Source organism: Lissotriton vulgaris, unplaced genomic scaffold (genome assembly GCF_964263255.1).
Source record: "Lissotriton vulgaris unplaced genomic scaffold, aLisVul1.2 SCAFFOLD_1939, whole genome shotgun sequence".
Lineage (NCBI taxonomy): Eukaryota > Metazoa > Chordata > Amphibia > Caudata > Salamandridae > Lissotriton > Lissotriton vulgaris.
Window position 1 is genome coordinate 118494 of NW_028243668.1, and position 17815 is coordinate 136308.

Sequence of the window (17815 nt, forward strand, 5' to 3'; positions counted from 1 at the left end):
CCCTTTCTTGCAGTGGCACGAGCTCTATTGCTCCTTTTTGCAGCATGACTTTGACCTCCTGCTGTAACAAGTGCAAGTGCTCGCCGGACATAGGACGGCTTCTTGGAGGTATGTTTGGTGGTGTGGAAGTAAGTTCCAGACAGTAACCGTACTGAATAAGAGATTTGACCCACCTGTCCGTGGTGATGGATTTCCATGCGGGCAGGAACTGCTGGAGTCTCCCCCCGACCGGTGTTGTGTGGTCGGGGGGCAGTGACAAGGCGTCACTGTTTGTTGGTGGTGGAGGACCGGGAGCTGTTGTTTCCACGTCCCCTGCCTTTGACGTTGTTGCCCCTGTAACCACCTCTACCCTTGTTGGTGTATGAGGTCTGGGTGTTGCTTTTATAATACTGCGTGGATTGTGATGCCTGACCCCTTGAGGTGCCTCTGTTATTGGAGCGGCGAAAAGAACCACCCCTAAACTGCTGGGACTGGAGGGCCCCCATAGACTTAGCAGTGTCCGTGTCTTTTTTCATTTTTTCAAGGGTTGCATCCACTTCAGGGCCAAACAGGTGGTCTGGATTAACTGTTTGATTTAAGATGGTTGTCTGTATGTCTGGTTTGAAGCCTGATATTCTAAGCCATGCATGCCTACGCAGTAACACGCTAGTGTTTATAGCCCTGGAGGCGGTATCAGCCACGTCCAGTGCACACTTAATGGAAGCATTGGTGATTAGCTTCCCCTCCTGAATCAACATTTCAGCTGCCTCTTTGTACTGATCAGGTAAGTGTTGCAGAAGTGTCTCTAGGGTGTCGTAGTGCGCCCTATCGTAGCGTGCAAGGAGGGCCTGCGTGTTTGAAATGCGCCAAATATTAGCTGCCTGCGCAGCAACACGTTTTCCTGAGGCTTCAAAGATTTTCGATTCTTTGTCTGGGGGAGGAGCATCACCCGTGGTCTGCGAGTTTGCCCGCTTGCGTGCGTTGGATACAACCAAAGAATCCAGTGGCAAGTGTCCCTTGATGTACGTTGGATCAGTGGGCGCCGCCTTGTATTTCTTGTCAATACGAGGATTGATGACTCGCGCCCGAGTGGGCTCCCTGAAAACCTCCGGCGCGTGCTTCAGCACTCCCTTGAGCATAGGCAATGTTTTGACCGACTTTTCAGCCACTGAGAAAGTGTCAAACAGAAAATCGACATCCACAGGGTCCGCATGGAGGTCGACATCATGATTCGCCGCAGCTCTCTCAATTAGAGCGTTGAAGGCTGCAGAGTCCTCTGTTGGAGAAGTTTTTGCTGCAAAAAGCTGCGGTTCGTGACCTGACTGAGGGTCCTCAAGGTCGCCTCCAGCAGACCAAGGTTCATTGACCTCCTCCGGATCCGAGTACGCTGGATAATTGTACTCGTCCTCCTCATCTCCGTCACCTTCCCCAGTGTTAGAATGAGTCGGTGAGAGTTCTAGATTTTGTGGAGATGCAGGCTCCATAGGGGCAGAAGTACCCGCAGAGTCCAACTTCTTTTTGAGTGGAATACGAAAATGTTCTAACACCGGCTCCGGGGTGATTTTCCTCTTAAGGAGAGAGAGTTTGCCTGTGTTGGCGACGATGACAACCTCTCGACGCTCCTCGTCTGCGAGTGGCTGTAGCCGAGGCTTCGACACCACAAATGACGCTTTGGGCGCCGACACCAGCTTCAAGGGCACCCCGGCCCCATGCCTTGGAGCGAAAGCCTTCGGCGTCGTCTTCGGCGGCAGCGTGAAGTGGATCGGCGTCTGCGCCTTTGCCGGCTTCTGTGTAGGCTTCGGCACCACATTCTTCGGTTCGGGAGCCACTGCGTCCTTCCGAATACGTTGAAGGGACTCCGTGACCTTCTTGGTTAAGGACGGGGAGGGCTGGACCGGCTCGAGCGATTCCCCCGAGTCCGGAGTCGGGTCGGCGATCAAAGGCACGGTCTTCGGAGCCGACACATCACCACCCTTGGCCTTGACGACCGGAATCGGCGCAGCCAGAGCTTTGGGGTCGTCTTGACGCTTCTTCGAGGCTCTTTTCGGGTCGTCGACCTCGACCATCTTCGGCGCCGACGCGGCCGCGTCGGTCGTCTTCGCCTTCGACACCGGGGTCTTCGGGTCGGCCATCTTGGCGTGGCTCTTGATGTCGGCGGCCATTTTGGGCCTTTTAGGCGCTGAGACCTCTGGAGCCTTTTGTCCCACCAGTGCGACTTTCACTTTCGGTTTCGATACCGTTGGTGTGGACCCCGATGGCTTCACTTTCGGTTTCTTCACCGGGAGTGGCGCATCACCAATGTCCGTGGCCGGGCCCGTAGGTGGGGCCGTGGGACGAGTATTGAGGTCTTGGGTAAGGCCCGAAGGCGATCCCTTGACCTGGGCCGTATCATGGGGATTGACCCCGGAGTCAGTTTGGGGATGCTCCTCCTCTGAGCTATCCCCCACGGTGGCAATGGCCCCGTCGTCGTCCCCTACCACTCCGACGACTTCATCAAACTCCTCGTCCCCCGCGTCGTAGTTTTCATCCTCTGACGCTGGGCTGGAGTCCGAAACTTGTAAGACGGTGTCGTCACCAACGTCTTCCTCGAAGATGTTGTCTGGCGGGGGCGCTGATAACTGGGCCTGGAGTCTAGCGGCCCGACGAAGCTTGAGAGTCTTCTTACACCGGAACTTTGAGCAGGCCATACACCTGGCCTCATCATGGTCCGGCGACAAACATTTGTTGCACACTGGGTGCACGTCGAGGTGTGAATACTTTGAGGTGCAGACCGGGCACCTTTTAAACGGAGTCCGTTCCATGTTAAGTAGTCTGGAGCATCGTGTAGGCCCGTCCGCGCCGACAGCACGCGGAAAGGCAGCAAGAGTTCGGAGCTGATGAATAAACAAAACCCGAACGATGGACAATACCGACGCAAGTCCTAAAGACCTTTTGGTCTCAAGTTAGAAAAGTTAAACAACTATCGATTCCGACAGAGGGAACCGAAACACATCCGAACCCAATGGCGGAAAAAAACAATCTGGGGATGGAGGCGATGCCCATGCGCACTGTTGTCCAGGGGAGGAGCCACCTATCTCGTGATACTTCGAAGACTCTTCCAGGACAACAATGTGCAATCATCCGGACACTAGGCGGCGATCTATGCACAGATATGAATGTCAGCAGCCCTACATTCATATCGCCCACCCTCCTCCCCGGTGCCTGTCGCAGCTGTAGCATTATTTCTTACTCTTACTTTCTTGCATGGACATCTCTTACTGTATCACACTCCATCTCTGCCACAATGGCGACAAACAATCTGAGGATGGAGACGATGCCCATGCGCACTGTAGTCCAGAGGCGCACTGTAGTCCAGAAGAGGAGCCACCTATCTCGTGATATTTCGAAAACTCTTCCAGGACAACAATGTGCAATCATCCGGACCCAACACTAGGCGGCGATCTATGCACAGATATGAATTCAGCAGCCCACATGCCTCGAACGCAGAAGTTCCTGGTTGGGGGTGGGCGGAGTTACTCAAGGGCAGGGGGAGTGGCTTGCCCACTGTTGTTAATACTGACTGTTTGGGCAGCCTGAGGCCGCCCAAACAGACAGTATTAACAACTGTGGGCAAGCCACTCCCCCCTGCCCTCGAGTAACACCGCCCACTCTCCCTGTTCTCTCTGTATGCTGCAGCATACAGAGAGAAAATGACGCGGTGGGGCAGCGGCCGGACCAATCAAAGACGCCGCAGTGGAGGGGAGGGAGGCTGCCTGCCGCCTTCCTGATGACGTGCACAGTGCAGCAGGAATTGAAAACCAGAACGGCGGGAGTCGGGTCGTCGGGAGTCTCGGTATGGTAAGTTTATTTTATATATTTGTTTATGTTTCCATTAAACCCCTCCCGCTTCCCCCCTCCCCCTCATCCCCTCCGGTCGTCGTGACCCCATTTCTACCCCCCAACCTGCCTGTAATGCCGGCCGCGACTGTTTAAGGGCTACATTTCTCGGCTGTGGGAGAGATATAGGAGGGGTTGGGGGGTTACGGTGGGCAGTGTCTCAACCCTCAGGTCGTCCTGTCCCATCTTCTCACTCGGTGCCCGTTGCTTTTCCAGTGCCGCTGCTCTCTTGACCAGTGGCGTAACACAATATGACTCTTCCCCCCCCCCCCCCATCCCCCCCAATCCCTCCTCGCACCCATGTGCAAATGGTCGCTGAGACTTCCGTGTCTCACAGGTATTCATTGGCCTCGGGCTGAAGGCGAGGAAGGCCCGTAGAAGCCTGTGGTATGCTACTGCCTCTAAGCTTGCTTACTCCACGTCCGACCCCCTCTGGAGTCTATTCGTCACTGGCTGCTCCTTGTCTTTTCAGTCAGCCCCTGCCTTTCATAGACCCCTCGATCTGGCACGATCCTGGTTGCCTCTCATACAACGTGCCCCTCAAACGGCCATACTCGAGCCCCCTCCCGCGCCTCAGATGCCCCACGCTCACCTTGCTGTTCCCAGGGGCTGCGGGACGTCCTGGCTCCCACTTCTACCAGTCAGGAATTCTCTGGCGGTGGGAGATCCTGGCTCTAGGTGCCGCAGGCAAGTCACAGCCTGTACCGGGGAGGAACAGCAGCAGGCAGACATCTTTAGTGGCAGCTGTGTGCGAGACATCCTGTATGCATGCTGTCTAAGAAGCACATTGAGACTGTCTCAGAGACGTGGCGAGTGTTTATTATCTGAGAAATACCTGCCATCTGGAGCATGTCTTAGACTACTCGAGAGGACATGTCTAAGAAACACCCAAAGAATGTCTCAGTCGCGAGGTGAGTGTGAATGTCTATTGTCTGACAAGAGTACCTGCAGGTTGGAGCACGTCCTGACACACTACCCCAAAGACGTCTGAAGAGCACCCCGAGACTGTCGCAGACATTCTGAATACCTGCTGTCTGGACCATCTTATCTCTGATATCTCAAAAGACAAGTGCCTCCTCTCAGAGATGTGCTGAGACTGTCTTGTGAACACCCACTGCGCCTACTGCCTGTTAACGCTTCTAAGGCTCTTTTAGAGACATTCTTTGGTTGCAGTCTGAGACACCCTAAGATTGCCTTATATATACATCTGAATGGACCGCTGTCTGACACTCTATTAGACACTGTCCGAGTGAGTGTTGTCTGAGAACCTCGAGATTCTTCCTTAGACATCTCCAGGCATCACCAGAAGCTGCTGTTTGGAAGCCATCACGATAAACGACTTGGAGGAATTGTCTGAGAGACATTCCAAGTAGCTGCTGTGTGAGAGACGCCCGGTTAGACCGCTGTCTCTGAGATACTTTTTGACACCATGAGAGGCTCTGAGATACTCCGAGACTGCTGTCAGTGAGAGGCCACATGCGGTTAACGTGGTTCCTTAAAAATGAGAGTCTATACTGCCAGGTTTATCTCGTTTATTGCACACGACGAGCAGCCGTCATGATTCACTTCCAGATGTATCAAATGTGCGCATTAGTAAAACTAACATCTGCTCTAAGGCTGCTTGATGGAAATATGAAATACAGATACTGAGGAAAGTTAGGTAGCTAGAAACCAAATCAAGCATTCCTTAGCCCAATGCACACTTCAGATCTTGTGTATTGGCAAATACTTAAGCAGCCCGAGTTTGGGAAGGCGGCAGCCAAGCATGTGCTGTAGCCGACGTGTTACCTGCTGTGGTCTGTAAATAAAACGTGCATTATACACCACCTTGCTTCCTCTAATTTCCTTTAACATGCACTATCTGCTACTCCCTCTTTTAAACAATATCTCTTGGGGGGTGGGAACCCCCCAGAACCTCCCTAATGTCAGACGGACTCATCCACAAATTTTCTCGGCCACCACTTTGAAATGTTACCAGCAGCCACTGGAGACAGGCAGCACAATTAGTAGGCTGAAAAGGCACTGGAAGGGTGCCACTGCTCATAAAGTTTGGAATAGGCAAACTCGAAGTTGTAAGAGAGGAGGCTCTAAAGGAGGAAGACTAGGGACATAATTCAGAACCAGAAAGAGTTGCTGAAGGTACACAAACAGGAGATATATGAATGTGGAAAAATCAAGGTAGAAGAAAGAGGCAACGGAGGGGTGCAGACTGGGTTAGAGCACTGAGATGGGAACCAACAGAAGTATAGGCTCCCAAACTAGTGCAATACAATGCAATGCATATTTACCCTCAAAGGAAGTCGGGCCTTAAAATCCAGTCACTATCTATAGTCCTTCATCAAAACAGTGGAGAGTTGGTGTTACCAGAGTTTCCACAAGAGTTGTGAAACAGAAGAAGCTAGCAATCCACACGTTCTCTAACCTACGAATGTAACCACTCCCACTATCCCTCTTAAAGGTGTTGTGGTGTTAGAGATAACCTATTAATGTGCAAGCCACCTCCTTCCCTGCCACTCTAACCCTTGCTTCTGTTAAGGTGTCTAACTGGACCAGGTGTTTGCTCTCCCTTCAGCTTTCTTTCTCAACCCAAATTCCTCACTTGCTGCTAGTTTGCATTTCCCAAATGCAGGCTACTACATTTCCTACACTATCCAGATGCCTTGTACAAACCTCTTCCTTCAGCACAGAAGGAGGGATACGATCTGATATTTACCACCTGCATGAAATGTCAGAGACTGTAGCAGATGTTTTGAGAAGGCTGGGGCCTTGTTTCGTCGGGCTACCTTTCTTCTCTCAAGTTTACAAAATGGCATGCCCCACATCCTTGCCACACAACTTAAAATATGCCCTGCGCAAGATTCAAGGTAGGGAGCAGAGTTTTTTTTTTTTTTAGCGGGGGGGGGGGGAGCATTAGATTGTGTTTGACATCAATAAGGAAAGAAATCAAGCATTGGCAAAACCAACGGGTCTCGCCGGTGGTAACCATTTGTTTTGATAGTAGTTTTAGACATGTGTGCCAGCATGCCCGATACTGGACCGCATGGCTTAAGAATTAAAGAAAAAAATGCCTGCTGGGAAGCAAAACTGGGTGAGACAGGCAACACTGGTGATAAGTGGGGGAAGAAACATGGGGTAGCAGGAGGGCTTTAAAAAAGTGGTTAGGGGAAAGCACCACAGTGGGCATGGAGCAGAAGCAACACGAGGGACAAGGGCGGAGGTCACACGGGGGCGCAAGCTGCAACATGGTTCGTTGAGAGGGAATCCAAACAGGTGAAAGATCAATGTGGAGTTGGCGGGGAGAAAGCACATGGGCGAGAGGAACACGGAGCACAATGGAGGGTTGAGAGAAGCAAATAAGGAAGACAGCAGATAAACACATGCTCTCTTGTAGAGTCGTCAAGCAAATATAAAAAAACAGCACCTGATAAAGCAAGCAGTGGCAGGACATAGGAAATGCCCGTGGGGGTGGGGGTCATTCTATTATTTAACATACCTGCAGCTCCTCTGCTGTAGACACATCAAGTCCAGTGATATCCTGTATTCTAGCATTAATGCGGTCTATCACCGGGTCTTCATAGCCAGATAGCCAAGCACTACAAGATAAGGGGAAGTTTAGTATTTCTGTTGGATGCATACACATTGTTTTTCTCGCAAAAGACTGATGCAACTGAATTTGTATTCTATACCTCAATCTACTTAGCAACAATTAATGCTTAGGACTAAAATACTTATAACAAATAGGTACCAATAAAGAGTGAAACCTGGACAAGAAAGTGAAGATAAAACATTAATCAGATCAGTGAGTGCAATGACTGACATTTGATTAGAGTGAGACCCAGGGCTAGCCACCTGCTGAAAACGCTGAAGACTGTTGACTACTGCAATTCATGAAGAAATAAAAAAAGTCAGAGAAGTTGTATTCTTCAACCAATAGTGATCAAACATATTTAGGGTCTAATTACTACTATGGCTGTCTTGGACCGGGGCCGCCACGCTACCGCCAAAGCCTTACTGACTCCGCCTGCCAAATTACGACTTTTTTAGTCTCTGGCGAGTGGCTCTTTGGCAGTCCCACGGCAGGACCTATGAAAAAGGAACTGCAATGGGAAAGTCAAAGGCAGTCCCTGCATGTCATGGACTGGTGCAGTCCAAGCCGTGCAGGAACTAGGGTTTATGCACACAGGGGAGCACAACGTGCCCTCCTGCAAGCAACCCATGGCCCTGAGGCAACAGGGGGCCCTGTAGGCCCCCTTTATTTCTTCTCCGCCACAATTTTTACAGTGGGGTCACCGCCATGATAAACTGTGGTGCAGAGGAAACTCTTAATATGATTTAGGGTGCCGAAGCGTCACCACCAAGCATATTGCAGTCTTAAGACTGCTGCACCACCGTAAGGGATCTCTGATCCCTGCAGTTGCAGCGGTCCCATGTCAGTCCAACCGCCTAACTTGTAATAGGGCCTTTGGACCGGCGGTGCCTGCACTGCCACTGTGGCTACAGCGGTCCATCGGACCGTTGAAGTCATAATTAGGCCCCTAGGGTTGGACTATCCAGCAGTAGATCTGATAGGGCTTTTTGCTACTGTAAAAGGTCAGGCAATATAAAGTCTCTGTGTAATATTTTATGCAGTACTACTCCCAGACCACGAGTGAGGAATATCTCATGACAAGAAAAATACTATTTTTATGTATTTTATTGGGTTTGTGTTTTTGTGCAAATGTTGGGTTTTTTCAGTGCTTGATATATTGTTTTTTGAGCCAAATCCACCTTGAACTGAAATGGTTCCAAAGATTTGGAGCTGAAAAGCACACCAGTTTTATTACTGCACACACAACCCAATGCTGTAATTTTTAAAACCCTGTATATAGTTCCAGAATAAAAAAAAATGTTTCCATCGTTTTTCTTCATAGCTACACACCATCTGTCCACATTCCTCGATTACGTGCTTGATCCCTTTTCTTTCTACCCTGTCTGCATTGAGATCAAGCTTCATCCTATAGCCCTCTGCTCTCTTCAGGTACATATCACAGCAAAAAGCTGCCAGGTTTCCCTTTGGTTAAGATCCACAACTTTTCATGGTTTTGCATTATGGAGAGTAGAGTTGGATGAATAGGTGCACAAATAAGCAGTAAAAATATATGCAAACATATTATATAACCTTATTAATTTGCAACTGCTTCTCAGGAGCCAAGAGTCAGTGTTATGGCTACAGTTTTCGTTGGAAAGCAGTTTGCAGACCTACAAATGTGTCTTGGACAAATCTAATTCAATGACAAAGATGCAAAGCTGCTTTTCGAGAATTTGTTATATTGTTGTATTGTGGGAGTGCAAATGGTCATATAAATTCATTGCCTGTGTAAATGTACAATAATAAAGGAACTAAGAGCAATGAACAAAGGTGCCCCTGTAAGAAGTAATTTTCTTCTGTAAATGTTTTCTGTATGTTGCAAACCTAAATTGAATTTATGCCTCTTCTGGAAAGTCCACAAATGAGCAATAGTAAAATGTATGTAAGGAATATGCTACTTACCAGTATGCATCTGTTCTTGGCATAGAGGGCTGCAGAGTGGTACATTTATGAATAGATCGCCATCTGGTGTTGGGCTCGGATGATTGCACTTGTTTTTCTCTTGGAGAAGTCTTTTGTCGTCACGAGACTGGTGACTGGCTAGTGCGCATGGGTATCGGCTCCATCCTTAGATTGTTTTGCCATAGTAGGGTTAGATGGAGTAGTATGATAGAATACAGATAGAAATGCCCAAGTAAGTGTATCTAAATAAGATAGTCTTGGAACGGACACAGGTTTCCGGGGAGGCTGGGAGGGCATGTACCACTCTGTAGCCCTCTATGCCAAGAACAGATGCATACAGGTAAGTAGCATATTCCATTCGAGGCATATGGGCTGCAGATGGTACATTTATGAATAGACTATACAGCAGTTATCTCCCTAGCGGTGGTCACCAGTGTCTGTTGCAACAGTTTGAAATAAAGTTTTTAGTACAGCTTGTCCCACTCTAGCCTGTTGTGTTGCCTGCACATCTACACAGTAGTGTTTTGTGAAGGTATGCGGTGTAACCCAGGTAGCTGCTTTGCATATGTCATCTAGAGGAATGTTTCCTAAGAATGTCATAGATGCTCCTAGTTTACGTGTAGAGTGAGCTCTGGGAGGGACAGTTAATGTCCTCTTTGCTTTTAAGTAGCATATTTGTATACATTTTACAATCCACCTGGCAATGCCTGCTTTAGAGATAGGATTGCCCTTATGTGTAGGAGAAAACGCTACAAATAGTTGTTTTGTCTTTCTGAAAGTTTGTGTTCTTTCTATGTAGTACAATATCGCCCTTTTGACATCTAATGTATGTAGGGCCCTTTCTGCTACCGTCTGTGGTTTTGGAAAGAAGACTGGTAGTCCACTGGCTGATTGATGTGGAATGCTGAAATTACTTTAGGCAAGAATTTTGGGTTTGCTCTAAGAACCACTTTATATTGGCGTAACTGCAGAAATGGTTCTTGTATTGTAAATGCTTGCAATTCACTTACTCTTCTGAGTGAAGTAATAGCTATAAGAAAGGCCACCTTCCATGTGAGGAATTGTATTTCACACCTATGCATAGGTTCGAAAGGTGGTCCCATTAGTCTGGTAAGTACTATGTTGAGATTCCAGACTGGGGAAGGCGGTAGTCTTGGTGGAATGACTCTTTTGAGGCCTTCCATGAAAGCTTTTATTGCTGGTACTTTAAACAGGGAAAGATGTTGTCTGTTTTGTAGGTACACTGCTATAGCTGCAAGATGTACTCTAATAGAGGTGTAAGCAAGGTTACATTGCTGCAAGTGTAGTAAATAGCAAATAATCTCTTTAGTGGATGCATCCAGAGGAGTTGATGTTGTTACTGTTACAGTATACAGCAAACCTTTTCCACTTTGCTGCATAGCATGCTCTGGTGGTAGGACGTCTTGCTTGCTTAATGATTTCCATACAGTTTGGAGGTAAATCTAAGTATCCAAATTCTATGACCTCAGGAGCCAGATCGCTAGGTTCAATTGTTTGGGATCTGGGTGCATTATTTCTCCATGGTTCTGTGTAAGGTGCATGGGTAATAATCTTAACTTTTGATGTGGCACCTGTGAGAGTTGCAGTAGCGTGGTGAACCACGGCTGTCTTGCCCACGTGGGTGCTACCAGTATCATTGTCATTGAATGTTGTTGCAGTTTCCGAACTACTAATGGAATTAGTGGGAGAGGGGGAAAAGCGTAAGCAAATTTGTTGGACCAATTTATCCATAGCGCATTGCCCTGGGACAGGTGGAGTGGGTACCTGGATGCGAAGTTTTGGCATTTTGAGTTCTGATGAGTGGCAAAGAGATCTATCTCTGGTTGTCCCCATCTTTGGAAGAATGGCTGCAGTATTTGGTTATGCAGTTCCCATTCGTGTATTTGTTCTGACTCTCTGCTTAGGATGTCTGCTATCTGATTTTGAACTCCTGGTAGGTGTTCGGCTAACAGATAGATCTTTTGAGGAATGGCCCATCTCCAAATGTCCTGTGCTAGTCTGGATAGTTGGAGAGAGTGTGTCCCCCCCTGTTTTTGAATATAATACATTGCAGTCATGTCGTCTGTTCTGATCAGGACTGCTTTGTTGAGGATTTGCATTTGAAAAGCTTTTAATGCTAGAAACACTGCTAGTAGTTCCAGATAATTGATGTGCAATCTTTTTTGCTGTACACTCCATTTTCCCTGCACTGTATATTTCTCCATATGCGCTCCCCATCCGGTGAGCGATGCATCCGCTGTTAGTATCACTTGTGGAATCGGTTCTAGGAACGACCACCCCTTGGAAATGTTTGTTGTGTTCCACCACTTCAGAGAGCGATGTGTGCGGTCGTCTACCAACACCAGATCTGTAATCTGACCTTGAGCCTGATTCCGCTGTGTCGTAGACATTCTTGCAGTGGACACATTTGTAGTCTGGCATATGGTATTAGCAGTATGCAGGAGGACATCATCCCTAACAGCTGCATGAACATTCGAGCTGTTAGTGAGTGTTGTGGTTGAAATCTTTGGATCACGTGAAAATTGTTTGGATCCTGATTGGATTGGGGTATACTTTGGCTTTTTCTGTGTCTATAGTAGCCCCTAGATATTGTTGAACCTTGTTTGGTTGTAGGTGGGATTTTGTGTAGTTCACCGTAAACCCTAGCTGGTGCAGCAATTGAATGGTCTTCTGTGTGTTTTGAAGACATTCTTCCTGTGACTTGGCTTTTATTAGCCAATCGTCCAGGTAAGGGAAGACATGTATTTGTTGTCTTCTTAGGTGTGCTGCAACTACTGCTAAGCATTTTGTGAACACCCTTGTTGCTGTTGTGACCCCAAACGGAAGGACTTTGAACTGATAATGTTGTCCTTCTACTACAGACCTGAGGTATTTTCTGTGGGCTTTGTGAAATGGGATGTGAAAGTAAGCGTCTTTTAGATCCAGTGTAGAAAGAAAGTCCCCTTTCTTCAGTAAAGGAAGTACTTGTTGGAGCGTGACCATGTGGAAATGTTCCGAGTTTATGTATGCATTGAGAGGTCTGAGGTCTAAAATTGGTCTTAGAGACCCGTCTTTTTGGGAATTAGGAAGTATAGAGAGTATACTCCTGTCCCTTGCTGATGTTTTGGAACCTTCTCTATAGCATGCTTTTGTAGCAGTGATAGTACTTCCTGTTTTAACAATGTCAGATGATCTTGACTCATTGGACGCTGTCTGGGGGGATGTATGGTGGGGTAGCTGTGAGTTCTAGGCAATAACCATGTTGGATAATTTGTCTCACCCACCTGTCTGACGTGATGTTTTCCCAGACAGGTAGGAACTGTGATAGACGTCCCCCGACCGGTGTTACATGGTCTGGGGGGAGTTGTATTAAGTCACTGTTTTGGGGTTGGGGAGTTGGGGTTGTTATTATTTCCGCGACCTCTACCCTTGTTGTTGTTACCTCTGTAACTGCCTCTTGAATTACCTCTGGGTGATGTTGGTGTAAAAGAGGTAGATTGCTGGCTTGTGCCTGTATTCTTTGACCCCCCTCTATAGGTGGACCTACGAAAGGAACCCCTTTGAGTTGGCCGTTGTAATGCTCCCATTGATTTAGCCGTTTCTGTGTCTTTTTTCATCTTTTCTAAAGTCTCATCTGTACCTGAGCCGAAAAGTGTTTTTAGATCAAAAGGTTGGTTCAATAAAGATGTTTGTACTTCTTGTTTGAACCCTGAGACCCTAAGCCATGCATGTCTTCTTTACATGATACTGGTGTTGATGGATCTTGCTGCAGTGTCTGCCGCGTCTAAGGCGCACTTAATGGAAGTGTTGGTTATTATCTTCCCTTCTTGTATAAGCTGGTCTGCCCTTTTTTGATGTTCCTTAGGGAGATGTGTGATGAGTTTTTCTAACTCATCATAATGCGCTCTATCATAGCGTGCAAGTAGCGCTTGTGTATTAGCTATGCGCCAGCTGTTTGCTGCTTGGGATGCTACTCTTTTGCCTGATGCATCTATTAGCTTGGACTCCTTATCAGGAGGAGGAGCTTCTCCTGTAGATAATGAGTTTGCTCTTTTACGAGCGCTTGTGACTACAAGCAAGTCCAGAGGTACCTGTCCCTTGATAAATATTGGGTCCTTTGGGGCTGCCTTATATTTTTTATCAATTCTTGGGTTTAACCCCCTAGCCCTCACAGGGTCTTTGATTATGTCTGCTGAGTGATTGAGAAGACCCTTTAGCATAGGTAGTGTTCCTGATGTTCTTTGTGCAGCAGGTAGCGTTTCTAAAAGGAAATCCTCTATTTGAGGTTCTGTATGTAAATCTACCTTATGGTATTTTGCTGCCCTATTAATCAGCTGTACAAAACCTGTATTATCATCAGGTGGTGAAGGTTTTGAGGGGTATAATTCTGGGTCGTTAGCATCATCTGACCCTGCATTATAATTTTCCCATGGGTCTTCTTCATCTGGGACAGTGTCGTCATCCCCATGAAGTTCTCCCTCCCCTGTATCACTGTCTACATCTGTTTGAGGTGTAGATGGTCTTGGTGTAGAAGGTGGAGGAATAGCTGGCATAGTTTGAGGAAGAGGAGAAGAGGGTGTGTCTCTAGGTCGAGGAGAAAGGGGAGGAGTTGTATTTGTCCCAATTGTTCTCTTTTTAGGAGGAAGAGCTTTGTCATCTAGCTGTTCATTTTTCCTCTTTTTCGGTGATTTTGTCACCACTTTGCCAGTTTGCGGATCGATAAACAAAGTCTTTTGATTTGGATCGGTCTGCTGCTCCTGTGTCGGTACCGAAGTTCCTGGTTCCGAACGGTGCCTTTGCTTCTGACCATCAATGTTCTGTGTTTTCGGCACCGAGAATTTGCTCGATTCCGATTTTTTCGGTGTGGAGTAAGTCTTCGACATCGAAGCATGTTTCGGTTTCGACATGGAATGTTTCGACGCCGAGCTTTCCTTTGTATGGAGCTTCGGTGTCGATGTCGACCGTTTCTCGGATCCGACATGGTGGGAGGCCGAGAGTTTCGGTTTCTGTTTCGGTTTCGTTGCCGGGCCCGAAGGCAGGGCGTCGGACACTTTCTTCGGTAGTCTGACCAGGCTCGAAGGTGGGGTCGGTACCACGCGGGGTCGTTTTTTTGGTAAGGGGACGTCGTCATTCACGGTTTGTTGAGCGTCGATTTCTTCGACATCAGACTCGTCCACTTCCGGCGCCGACTCGTCTTCATGTTCGTCTTCTTCTTCGAGGTGCTGGGCCTCGAACAGCTCCGGGATTGCCTCCGACTGCATTCTCGAAACCTCGTGTCTTCGGGCTCGACGGTTTCTAATCGTCGACTTGGAGGAGAATGCTGCGCATGCTTCGCAGTCCCTGGATTTGTGTTCAGGCGATAGGCAGAGGTTGCACACCTCATGGAGGTCCTTGTGTGGGAACTTAGCACCACACGTTGGACATCTCTTAAATGGAGTCCTTTCCATGGACTCCGGGCTGGACTACGTCGAGAAAGGCCTCCCGGTCTCGTCGACGTAGAAGAAAATGTTTACTGTTGGAGTCGAAAGCGTCGGAATGGAAATGAAATCGCGTTCGATAACAATGCCGTCGAATTGGAAAGGGAATACGTGCCGAAATATCACTTTTTCTCGAAGTCGATCCGGAGCGCTTCGATCCTCATCCGAACCTGATGGCGGAAAAAAACAATCTAAGGATGGAGCTGATGCCCATGCGCACTAGCACCCAAAGGAGGAGTCACCAGTCTCATGACGACAAAAGACTTCTCCAAGAGAAAAACAAATGCAATCATCCGAGCCCAACACCAGATGGCGATCTATTCATAAATGTACCATCTGCAGCCCATATGCCTCGAACATACAATTTTCATGCAAACTGAAGTAACAAACTGAAAACTTCTGAATTCAGGGTGCGGGCACCCCAGTGTGAGCAGCTGCAGCCACCAAGAGGAAAGGGAGCAAGACCCACCTCGATAGGGCAGTGAGTCAGGGTGTGCGGCAGGGAGAGGGGTGCTCGTGCCCTGTGGCGGTGGCTGTCTGCTGTGGCGGTGGCTGTCTGCTTTAGCTGGGGCTGCCCCAGGACTGTAGTCAGGGAGATAATCACAGGTCGGTGGGGGAATAATGCACCAGCACAGCAGCCCCAACCTTGGTACCCCACACGGAGCGATCCACTGGGCAAATTCAAAGAGGTAAGGCGGTGGCGAGGCCCAAGGCCCACCGGTAACTGGAGCTGCCTTGGAAAGGAGAGGCTTGGGGGGCCTTAACACAAGGATGGGCTGCATCATTAGACTGAAACAAGAGCGGGAAGGAGACCACTTGGAAAAGCTGAGCTCTGCAGACCACCTGGCGGCATCAGTTCAGAGCCTATAGTCACATACGGCAGTCATCCTGGTAGCCATCAAGGACAATAAAACTGCCTTGAAACAGAAAATAGAGACAAGGCCCTGGAAGTGGAGTTGTTAGGGGCAGACCACCAGATGTTGACTGACAGAGTGGTGAGGGTGAGAACATCCTCACACAATTGATGCCAATGGTGAGGAAGGGGCAAGACCGCCTGGAGTCCCTGGAGATTAAGAACGTTGCCATCACGGGCGGCTCCTCCACTAAGGTGGAGGAGCGTCACCCCACTGCTCAAAACAAAAAATAAAAAGATAATAACGTATTGTTATAATCATTTTATTTTTTCCTATTGCAATTAGTGGTGGGGCGGGGCTGGCCGGAGCAGGGAAGGAGTGGTGTGCACTATCTAAGTGTGCATGAACTGTTTGCCCAGTCCTTTTATTGGCCGACAAAACAGTTTGTGCGCACTTGGCATGTTCCTATCAGGCTTCATTACACAGCTTGGTCAGGAACATGCACAAGCTCCTTGTTCCAGTCTTGAGCACCACTGCACTCAGACCAATAACAATGCTGCATTGCATCGCTGTGATTGGTCCAGGGGAGCCTTTTGCCCAGGTGCTTCCTGCTACCGTCAGCCGGGACAGGAAGATATAGAGGATGAGGACGGAGGAGAGGCGGCGGCCGGCCATTAAAGGTAAATCCTTTTATTTATTACATTCCTCCTCCCCGCTTCACCACCAGAGTCCGGTAGCAGCCATTACTGGCTGCCATGGCAGCGAAGTTGGAAGACTTGGAGGGACGCTGGCAACACTACAACGTCCAGATAATTGGTCTTCCGGAGAGAGAAGAGGGCATATCGCCCGAACTGTTCGTGGAAGAACAGTTCGGGCTCTATGGTGCTGGAGGGACGAACCTCGAGACTGTTCACGTAGGAGAGGGTGCATAGGGTTCTGAGGCAGCCTCCGGAGGTTGCGCCCACGCAGCATAGTGGTCAGACTTCTTAAATGAAGAGAGGGGGACCACATCCTGTGGGTGGTGCACACCCACGGACCACCTATCCACACTACACCTCCAAAGTGTAGAAAGAGAGAGACATTTATGTAAGTGAAGTGTGTGCTGTGCCAACAGAGCATCATAAAAGCGCTACTGTACCCTGTAGGCTACAAATAACAGAGTAAGAGGGGACACAGTGTTCTTAAAATCTAAAGTGATGGCATGGGACTGGCCGGAGGCAAAAGTCCACCACGTAGAAACAGACTAGAGTCTACCCCCACGAAAATCCAGGCGGAGGTTGAGGGGGCAAAGGTTGTCGTAGACATTCAAATCCACGAGGCCTGGACCGCAGGTACTAAGTGACAGGCACAGGTTGCGGACAGAGAAAGCACAGATGGGGAATTCTCCGCCACCGGGAATGAGCAAGAAGAGGGGGGCCGCCAGAGATAACCCCCATGATTGTGGATGCCATCATCTAACAAGACAAGGAGTTTCTGTGGGGCGATGGCTGGCCATACATGGTACACAGAGTGCAGGCAGCACAACGTATGGGGAGACCAAAGAGGACAGTAGAAAAGGCGTGTGACAGAGCTGGGGGTGGGCAGTTTTAAGCTCTTTGAGAAGCGATGTGTGATGTGTCTACAACAGAGGGGTCAGATCCCCAGAGCATGGGAGAGAAGGGCCTATGGATCCTTTCATGGAATTTCAAAGGTCTGGGCAACAGATTAAAAAGAGGCTGTGTGGTGAAGCTCCTGGCAAGCAAGACCCTGGCATTGGAAATAAGTGTGGATGCTTCAATTGGGAAATAAATACCACAGAGGTCCACGCACGATACTCTGCAGGCACCAGGGGACTCTGGATTCTGGAATGATAAACAATCCCCTACCACAATACGTAAAATGGGTACCCCCCCACCCCCCGACGGCTGCCAGGTAGCAGCACTCACATAGAATGGGACACCTCTGCTGATCGCATTGTGGTATTTACCACCTGGATTGAAATTGGTGGAGTTACTGGGGGGCTGACCGCTGACTTCACAAGTAACATTCACAATCCTGGGGGATCACCTCAACATGACCCTACAGGGAGACTGGAACAAAGTGACATGCTCCGGGGGCAA

General features: G+C 48.7%; 1 protein-coding gene across 4 annotated transcripts in view; it reads right to left on the bottom strand.

The window, feature by feature from the left end:
* LOC147668257 (prolyl 4-hydroxylase subunit alpha-1-like) overlaps window positions 1-17815 on the bottom strand; it is a 415422-nt gene that overhangs the window by 104957 nt on the left and 292650 nt on the right. For all 4 annotated transcript variants that reach the window (XM_086948664.1, XM_086948663.1, XM_086948662.1 and 1 more), the window contains exon 10: window positions 7349-7448. In XM_086948664.1, the coding sequence (XP_086804790.1) occupies window positions 7349-7448 (100 nt within the window). The remainder of the gene's footprint in view (window positions 1-7348; window positions 7449-17815) is intronic.